This window comes from Episyrphus balteatus, chromosome 2, assembly GCF_945859705.1.
Source record: "Episyrphus balteatus chromosome 2, idEpiBalt1.1, whole genome shotgun sequence".
Taxonomy (NCBI): Eukaryota; Metazoa; Arthropoda; class Insecta; order Diptera; family Syrphidae; genus Episyrphus; species Episyrphus balteatus.
The window spans coordinates 66,356,249-66,366,419 of record NC_079135.1 but is presented as its reverse complement, the minus strand read 5'-3'; the positions used below and the strand labels follow the sequence as shown (position 1 = coordinate 66,366,419).

Genomic DNA, 10,171 nt, shown 5'->3' with positions numbered 1-10,171 from the left:
TTTTTACCCGAAGTCGGATCTCTAGTCTGAAGCAATTACGTAGGGGAGTTAAGATTCTCCCGAGAACGAGATCATAACAGCGCCGAATTAAAGGAAGAAGAAGACCCATTTAACATTTTCGCTACTACAATGATCTTGAGAAGCTTCTCATCATGATTAATTTCACACCTAAAAAACTCGTATAAAAGACTTGTAAGAATAAAAAAGAAGGCCGTTTTTTTACTCATATTGAACCACAGAGAAGTATAATGTAAGATTCCGGTAATAATTCTCACCAGCCAGAGCATATTTATGCAATGTTTACAGAGAATTTTTCCTTGCACCTAGAAGCATTCTATAAGAAACTCCAGAGAATATTCTTAGAAAATTTATATTAGCTTTTACTGTTCAATTCTTAAGCCGTAACTACATTGGTTCAAAAAGTGTAAAAAGTACAAAAGTGAAAATTTTCTAAAACATTTTTGTATAGTTTTTTGTAATGGAAAATTAAAACAAATGATTCAGAAAGCTTATTTTTTGGTCTAAAAAACAATTTGTATACCCTTTATCACAAAACAATTGCGATAGCCAGAAAAAAAATCTTTTCACTTTTGTACTTTTTCAAAAAGTTTTCTTTCATCACCCTATTCATACAACTTATGTTTCAACCACTTTGAGCCTGTGTGTGACTTGAGTTAAATATTTAGCCGAGGATAAGTTTTTGACACTGTTGAGGGTGAAAAAGATAAATTTTTAGCTGTCAAAAATTGAACTGCCCTTCCGCTGTGTGAATTGGGATACATTTTTGAACAGGCTAAGGCCGTGTGTGAATTGCGTTAAATAGTTAAATTCGTGTAAAATTTTTGACACTATTGAGGTGAATAAAAAATTTACAGCTGTTAAAAATTTATTGGGCTCCGGGACCTGGTTAATTTTGAGTTAAATTTTGTTTGCAGATGGATTTGTTTTGTTTTTTTTTTTTTATTAAAAAGGAGTATCATGGCAGAAAAAAGGCAGACAAAATTTTAAACAATAAATTCTTTTTTTGAAAATATTTTGTTCACCTCAATAGTGTCAAAAATTTAACACGGATTTAACTATTTAACGCAATTCACACACGGCCTAAAGAGTTAATGGTGTTTAAATTGTCTATATGTCTTTACAATTTATATGTTATTGGTTATCATTAGGTGTGTATAAACTGACGTTTGGAATGATTAAATGTATTTAACTATTTCTGCTAGCATATATTTTTGTACCTCTTTATCAGCTATTACACGAAGAGGCGAGCCTCTTTTCAAAACTAATGTGTGACTTTGTAAAACATAGAAGAAAAACCTGAACGCGAAAAATATGACAACTTTAAATTTCGTTTTTGTCTGCTGTTTTCGGAACATTCCATATGCAGTGCTGCCAAGATTTCAAGTTAAGCCTCGATGCGTTTTTTTTTTGTCCAGTTAAGTCCGGTGGTAGTAATAAAAAACACCTATTCACTTCCAATTTTAAAAATCTATCCTTGGATAAACATTGTTAATCTAATTCACACACGACCTAAATCCAGCTCATGTAAATCCTTGCTTATATTTGTTGTGGTGAATTATGTTAAAAAAAATGAATTTATCAAAGAAACAAACCGTGGTGAACATGAACTTACCAACAATTACTAACTTCATTATGCAGTAGCATTGCTGCCAACATTTAAATGTAAAAATTCACCACATTTTCCTAATCTTTGCAAAAAAAAACCATTTGACAGGAAAAGTTAAAATTCTTTTGCTTGTTAAAATAGAAACCGGCATTTTATAAAAAAATTCCGCAATAAATTAAAAAGCTAAAAAGAACAAAAATATTTTATTTTTATCTTAAAATTAATTAAGCTTCTCTCGTTTAAATCATACAAAAATTTATATTTCATTTGCTTGAATTTTTTTTACAAAGAAAAGAAAAAAACAAAATGGGTCTTCCATTATCGCCAGATGATCTCAAAAAATTAAAAGTTTTTGTGGACTTGTGCTCTGGATCTCCACAAATCCTTAACATGCCCCAATTAAGTTTTGTAAAAGACTTCGTTGAAAAGTTTGGAGGAAAAGTGCCTGAAGGAGAATTTAAGTTTCCAGGGTAAGTTTTATGAAGACACTGTAAATTCTATAGATATTAATAACATTTCTAGGGTTTGAACAATCGATATACTAGATTGATGGGAATAAAATTATTGAATTTTTAAATTATTTTTAGAGCTTGTCCATTTGGTGCGAGTGCCTCAAAACCAGACAATGCACCTAAGGAAGATGTACCTAAAAAAGAAGAACCCGTTGATGAAGAAATGGAATCTGAGGGTGAATCAGAACTGGAACTGGATATGGATGGTGAGTGCATGAATAAAGTTATTATGTTCTTACAATTAAGATTTTTTTTTTAAATTAAGAATAAATCATTTTTCTAGTTCTTGTCACTCATGATTCATGAATGTATTCTATTTTTATAATTCTGCCATGATAGCGGTATCATTCATTTATGCCGTTCCTTAGTTGGTTCTAGAATTTGACGAGTCAACTGAAATGAACGTTCACCGTCATTCATGAATTTATCTTTCGCTGCGTCTTTTCTTTTCTTATTTTGTACTTGTTTTTTTTTTAATTTTTTTTCAATGAGCAAGAGTAAGAAAGTTGTCTATAAACAGACGCAAAATTAATCTCTTGGTCGGTAGGAACTTTTCGAAATTCAATGAGAGAGAATAACAGAAACCTACATACGTTTTCGAACACGTTGATTTTTGAAAACTGCCATGCTTTTTAATTGCGCTGAGGTTGACGGATACGTTCGTTTGCGTTCAAGTACAAATTGGAAAAAAGAATAATTTTGTGTATATAAACAGGGTGTCCCAATGTAATGGATCAAACAAAATATGCTGATAGGCCAGCTTAAGGGCTCTCAGAATTTGGTAACTTGTTCATCCCAAATCCTTACGGTTTTCGACTAAATGCAGTTCTCGTGAAATTTCTAAAAATCTAATTTACAACAGTATTTTTCTTCCTCTGTCCATAACTGATTTTTACAATTCTTTCACTAAAACATTGCCTAACAATAATAAACAATTAATTAATCAAAATATTTTTTATTTCGTATGACATTTTGCTGCAAATTAATTAACTGGTTGAACAGAATGAAAATTCGCTTGTAGCAAAGAAAAACGTCGTGGTACAAGATGGGTGTTTTCATAAACGTCTGCCTAACTTAGGCCTGCGTTAGTCGTGTTCATAAAGTCAGATCTGCGATCGGACTAACTTAGTCCAACTGCAGTTCTGCTGTTCATAAACGTCAGTATGTCGTCAACATCGGGCAGATTGCGCAGCCAAAATTTTATTGCTGCAGAACTCAAGAAGAAATTTATTTGACTCTTGATTCGATTTTTTTTTGTTAATAAATGTAAATATTGTTAAAAAAAATGAAAAGCAAACATATTAATTAGGGTGGTGCAAAAAATGTTTCTTCTTGCATTTTTCGAAAAATTTAAATTTTAATGACACAGAAAATTTCTAAATCGTGTTTTTTGAGATAATGAGTTTATATTAATTTTTTTTCGTATTAGGGTGGCTCTAAAAAATGTTATCTTCCACAGTTGCTTGAAGAATTCCAAAAAAATCAACGTGGATATTGTTTTGACCAAATTATCGAAGAAAAAAAAATTTCCATTAGGGTGGTTCAATTTTTTTTTTTTTTTTATTAATTACAAAAAAAATTATTTTTCACTGCAGAGAAAGTTTGTAAAACATGGTTTATGAAATATAATGTAAAATTGGGGTAGCTCAGAAATAAGGGGGCTCAGAAAAATTGTATATTTAACATTTACGCTTGGAATTCAACCAAATTCAATTTAATTAATTCCGCATGAATTTAATATTTCTATAGCAAAAACGCACTTAACAAACTTTCTGTGCACTAAAAATCATTTTTTTTTTCAAACGCATAAAAAAACTTTCTTGAACACCCTAATTAAAAATATTTTTTCCATAGATAATTTGTTTTAAATGTGAACTACTCGGTGTTTTTATTATTTTTTTTTTAGAAGAAAATATTTTTTTTTTAGCCACCCTAATGTAACACGGTTTACAAATTTTTCGTGTTATTAAAAACAATATTTTCGGGGACTGAAAAAGAAATATTTTTTTGCTTAAACAAAACTCATTCTGTGGTAATTTTTTAAAATTTTTTTTTTCTGACGTTTATGAACACTCAGTGACTGCTGAAAATTGTACCAACGCAGGCCTGCAAACATTCTGCAGAATTGGTGTGTTCATTAGGGGGGTTCACATTGACCAACTTACCGGACAGACCGGTTGTCATTTGGCCTGATGGCCGAATTATATTTTTCGTTCACACTCTTCAGACAATTTTCGTCAAAACCCATTTTTCAGCTTATTTTTAATATATCTTTACCCTATTCTGCTCTCAAATAAGAGAGAATGGATTATCACTGTCTGCCGGACAGACATGTCGTTTAATTGACTAACATGTCGGTCCGACCACAAAAAATCAAAATTTTTTGAAAACCATCCGGCAAACCGGACAGGCTGTCGGATGGGTGTTCACATTATCAAAACAGCATCAGATCAGACCAAATGGCGGCTGGTCTGTCCGGTAAGTTGGTCAATGTGAACCCCCCTATTAATGCAGCAAAGCAGAAAGACGATTGGACAGACGCAGATTTCCGACGTTTATGAAAACACCCGATGTCAAATAAATTCGCTCAAAATGTAGAAAAGATGAACAGAATTATGTGGCGTACAAAAATGTCAATTGCCTTGAAAAAAAAAATTATTTTAACTGAGTAACCACATTAGAAACGTCAAAAGTCATTCCGCTTGTAGCTTGAAGTAAAAGTCGACTCGACTTGTACCACAGCGAATTTTCTTGCCACAGCCACAGCTACGTATTCTGGCACCAATATACTAATTTCATACTTTTTAACTTTGACAGCGACACAAGACACAAGCCACAGACACACATTCTGGTCTACCAGTAACAGTTCCAAGTTTTAAAAGCCTGAACTACATCAAAACACAAAGTCAAAAAAGTACAAAAAAGTAAACACGATGTTTTTTTCTTCTTCCCCCTAGTAGCTTGTTTGTATCACAGTACACATAAAAAGGTAATATATTCCGAACTGACATTGGTCGCCAGATTGTCAAAACATGACACTTTGGCGACCAATGTCAGCTATCGAATTCTTAATTGTTTAAAATACCGACGAAAAACGCACAAAAACCGATAAACCACGCACACCACTAATTTTTAAACAATTATTTATAATTTTCCGCGATGAAACACGAAGAAAATTAGTTATTTTTTAATTTATAATATTTTTAAATGACATTTTATAAATTAAAACAAAAACAAATTTCCTGTTTACTGCGATTGAAATATAAAAGTTAAAGGCCGACCTGACAGATCGGTGCCCATTTTTGACAAACAAATTTTGACAACGTTCGGAATATATTACCTTATTATGTGTACTGTGTGTTTGTATAACTCTCTTTCATTTTAAAAAAGTATTCGATTCAAAAAGCTTGAAAAAGACCAAGATTTCAATTTTTACAAAGTTTTAAAAACAAATACACTCAAACAATATAGTATATCCTTTCCGTAAGGTAGCTCTTCGATCACATAGTTCCTGTCATTTTGCGAAAAAAAAGCTCTTTCAACAAACAATTGAAATTTCAAATACAGGCGATCCCCTATAAGTCGTACTTCCTTTAGGTCAAATTTTCCTCTAACTCAAATTTTTTTACCGTTTTTAATGAAACCGCCTGCAGCAAAAAGATTAAATAGATTCCTCTTAGTCGAATTTCCCTCTAACTCGAACCAATTTTTGTGCCCTGTGACAATTGGACTTAGATGGAGCTGACTGTAATTTGTTTACTTGTTCAATTTTTTTTTATTTGAAATTTCAAAACTTCAAAATCAAAAGAGCTTTTTTAGTAATTTTTTTTCCAGTAGATGTCAGGTAAATATACATGTGATTTTTATATTTTGAGCTTTGTTTACTTTTTCGTACTTTTTTGACTTTGTGTTTTGATGTAGTTCAGGCTTAAAGACTTAATGGGCACGTTCAGGAAATATTAGGGACTAGATATTTAGGCAACGTCATTTTCTGAACGGAAATTTGAGTGAATTGACTAAATTAGTTTGGATGTGATGCTATTGTCAAATTTCGAAATTTATTTAAGAATTTTACCGATCGCATGGGTAAGACACCAAATTTCACTTACCTGTAATGAATAAATTAAATTAATTATAACCGATAATGCACTTTTTAGCTGTTTTTCACACAAATAAATTTAATTTTGCTAAATTAATTCTTTAAATAAAAACAATCTGCTGTCATGTTGACAAAATAACTTTCCTAAATTTTTAGGGAAAATTTTCTTGCCTAACTTTCCAGTCAGCTTTCCAATAAAATTACCTAAATTGGAATGATTTTTTTTGACAGCTGACCAATCAGAGACCGAGAAATTGCCTAAATATTTAGTCCCTAACGTTTCTGAATCTGCCCAATATCTTACTTTTATTTCAAAGCAACACGCCGAATGAAATTTTTATGGTGTGACACTGGTTTATTATTTTAAAAACTTGTACTGGTATTGAAGTTTTCAATAAAGTATAAAATATTCCAAAGTTGAAGTTAGATCGAAAAATACTACAATTTGAATTCAACAAAACAGGTATTTTTTTCATACTTTTATCTCTAACCCTTCCTGGCCCTATTTTGATAAGAAGTTACTAGAGCAGGGCCTATATTCTGTGTGCAGTATTGGGTAAATGGCGGATTTTTGATCATCTTCTTAATGAAATAGGGTTAGGAATAAAAATTTGAAAAAATTAGGGCATTTTTTTATCCTGATTTGGAACCAATCTAGGGGGCGTCCCCAATTATTTTTTTCCTACCGACCAACCTAATGTTGCTATGAAATAAAAGTAAGAACTTTAGTTTTTATAAAACTTGGAACTGTCAATTAATTTGCAGCAAAATGGCGTATGAAAAAGAAACATTTTGATTAATTAAAAAAAAAATTAGTTATGGGCGGAGGAAGCGAAATACTGTTGTAAAGTAGGGATTTTTCGAAATTTTACAAGAACTGCATTTAATCGAAAACCGTAAAGATTTGGGATGAACAAGTTACCAAATTCTGAGAGCCCTTAAGTTGGCCTATCAGCATATTTTGGGATATCCTGTATAATAACTGTTCAATAAAATTATCGTTAATCATTTTTGCAAAAATTCGAATTCCCTGGGTACACAAATTATAAGAAAAAATTGTTATACGCGATGTTGAGAAGAAGTTTGCGCAGTTCAGATTGCATCCTTTCTTGTGAACGAGACACACTCACGAGTTTCTATTTATCGAATATATATCTTTGCCGCCGGGTACAAAGGGGTTAAGTCATAAATGATAGTTTGCCAGAAAATGCAGTTGAAGCTGAATCGATGAATTTTTGAGCATTGATTCCCTTATTTTCATAGGAAAGAGTATCTCTTAATTTATGTTTTTGATACAAACTAAAAGAGAAAAAGAGCTTATTCTTATTTTATCAAAAGCCGAAAAGTGCAATTTTATGACTTAACCCCTTTGTACCCGGCGGCAAAGATATTTCCTTCCGACCAAATTGTACAAATGAGTAGGTGTATGCTCGTAATTTCTTCATCTCAAGTTCATTTAAACAAATAGGCCGTTGGAATATACGTATTTGGACATTTATATTATTAAAACTTTGATATATCTGTTCTGTAATGTGGACGGGTGGATAGATATTTTGCTGAAACAAAATAAATTATTCTGCTTAATAGCTGTCTTCGCGTCTCATATACATATATCCTTAATAGACTGTAACACTTGATCGTGTGTTTCTTATTTCTTAAAACTATTTGGACCGCTTTTTTTTATTCGTGTGTGGACGTTATGGGCTGTTACCTAAGCATCCCTGGCCCTTGTCTTTAGTATAGGATTCATGCCTACTCCTTTCAGATGTACACTGTACATACATATGTACCTACCAATTTCGTTATTTAGATAAATCGAGGTCATAATTCGCGCTGGTTCTCTTCATTGATCGGGAAAAAGTGCAATGACAGTGCAGTTTTTTTAAACGCCTATGACATTAAAACATTTGTTAAGTCAACAGAAGATCTTCCATCCCTTATACCAAAAATATAATTTATGAAAAAATATACGAATCCATCTGCCCACAATATGCATTCAAATTCTCTAGATTTTTCACATATCGATGGAGTGATGTTCTTTCTCTTTCTGATATCCGTTTAACAATTGAATCATTTATTTTCAAAACATGATTAGTCCATGATTTCTTTCTTTTTTTTTAGTGTAGCAAAATGTATAAAAAATATATTTTGTAGAACTTTTAACTAGCTACAGAAAATCGTTTGGTATTTACTTTTTGGACCGATAGTTCAAAAGATAAAAAATAAAAACGATTTTGGACTTATCATACTTTAAAAATAAACGAATGGGAAATTAGTTTTAAAATGAATATACAATTTTTTTTAAAGCCTCAGTCTTTCAAACAATTACATTTAGGAATAGAATATAATGTTTCGAGTAGTTATTATACTTGAAAAACGCTTTCAACTTAAGATTTTGAATCAGTAGCTTCTTTGTGTAGTCAATTACTCATAAAAAAGTTGCTGTTTATTTTCAAAAGATGATAAGTCCGGGACTTTTATCTTGTTTTGACAATAAAAAAAATTTTCGCTTAGCTGTAAAATCGAATATAGACTGAGTAGATGCTTCATATTTTGAAAGCAAGTGTGGTTATCCCCCAAGGACATATTCAGTTAAAATAACGAATTTTGAAAAAAAGTGGACTTATGACTTATCATGTTTTGAAAATAAACGATTGAATCGTGTTTAAGTTTAAGTTCAAGCACAATACATTATTTTATTATTTTAATTCACAAAACCAAACTAACAAAACTGTAATTAAATTCTTGTATCTTGTAGGTGTTATTGAGCCTGATAACGAGCCCAGTCAACCTATGGGCGATGAGACAAAAATTCCTACGGAAGAAGAAATCAATCAAGCCAGTGAATATCGTGGTCAAGCAGCTGCTGCATTTTCAGAAAGGGAATTCCAGGAATCCATTGATTTGTACACGAAAGCCATTGAATTGAATCCGGGCAATGCCTTGTTCCATGCCAAACGAGGACAAGCTTTCCTTAAACTTAACAAGCCAAATGCGTGCATCCGAGATTGTGATCGTGCCTTGGAATTGAACTGTGATTCAGCTGCTGCGTATAAATTCCGTGGTCGCGCTCATCGTCTCCTTGGTAACTGGGAAGACGCTGCAAAGGACCTGCGTCAAGCTTGCAAGTTAGATTTTGACGAAGATGCTGATGAATGGTTACGTGAAGTCACTCCTAATGCTAAAAAAATTGAACAACATCGCATTAAGCAAGAAAGAAAACGCGCTGAAAAAGAATTGAAGAAGAGGCAAGAGCGCGTCCGTCGCACACAGGAAGCCAATGAAAAGGCTAGAGATCAAAACAAGGGCCGAAGTGGTTTTGGCGAGTCAGGCCCAGGTGCAGGTCCTGGGGGTTTGAACTTCCAGGATGTTCTAGCAGCCTTAAATGATCCTGAAATAGCTGCTGCTATAGCTGATATCAGCGGAAATCCAGCAAATGTGGAAAAATACAAAAACAATCCAAAAATTGCTAAATTGATCGACTTGATGAAGGGATCAGGCCTTGGTGGTGGAATGCCCGGTTTCCCAGGATTCCCAGGTGGCTTCCCTGGAGGTTTCCCAGGTGCAGGTGGCCCTGGTGCAAATGCAGCACCAGAACCCGAACCAGCTGCTCCAAAAACCTCTTCACAAAAACCAGACTTTGTCGATGATGGTCTTGATTGAAATGACCGCTAATATTTTCATTGAAAAACAAATATATTATATATAAAACACAACCATTCTAAACTGAAGCATTTTCTTTGGAGTTGGTTGAACCAACAAATTATTAATTGAACGCTTCATCACATACCTAGTTCGCGAGTATAATAAATAAAAAAATAAATTACCAATTCTGTTTGTTCAAATAATAATACATATTAGAATTCTAAATATTAATTTTTTTAATTTTATTCTAAAGGTTTTCTCGAAAATATATTTTGATTTTAAGAATAA

General features: G+C 32.5%; 1 protein-coding gene across 1 annotated transcript; it reads left to right on the top strand.

Moving 5' to 3' along the window:
• Positions 1 to 1,730: 1,730 nt before the first annotated feature.
• LOC129910432 (hsc70-interacting protein 1-like) lies at positions 1,731 to 10,171 on the top strand. The gene is made up of 3 exons (XM_055987813.1): positions 1,731 to 2,097; positions 2,215 to 2,345; positions 8,997 to 10,171. Exons 1-3 carry the CDS (start codon positions 1,934 to 1,936, stop codon positions 9,899 to 9,901), a joined length of 1,200 nt encoding a protein of 399 aa, XP_055843788.1. The 5' UTR covers positions 1,731 to 1,933; the 3' UTR covers positions 9,902 to 10,171.

Excerpts from the sequence above, each read along its gene's own strand:
- LOC129910432 (XM_055987813.1), top strand. The coding sequence starts at position 1,934 with ATGGGTCTTCCATTATCGCCAGATGATCTCAAAAAATTAAAAGTTTTT. Across the intron at positions 2,098-2,214 it reads GGAGAATTTAAGTTTCCAGG|AGCTTGTCCATTTGGTGCGA; the intron begins GTAAGTTTTATG and ends AATTATTTTTAG. Across the intron at positions 2,346-8,996 it reads ACTGGAACTGGATATGGATG|GTGTTATTGAGCCTGATAAC; the intron begins GTGAGTGCATGA and ends TGTATCTTGTAG.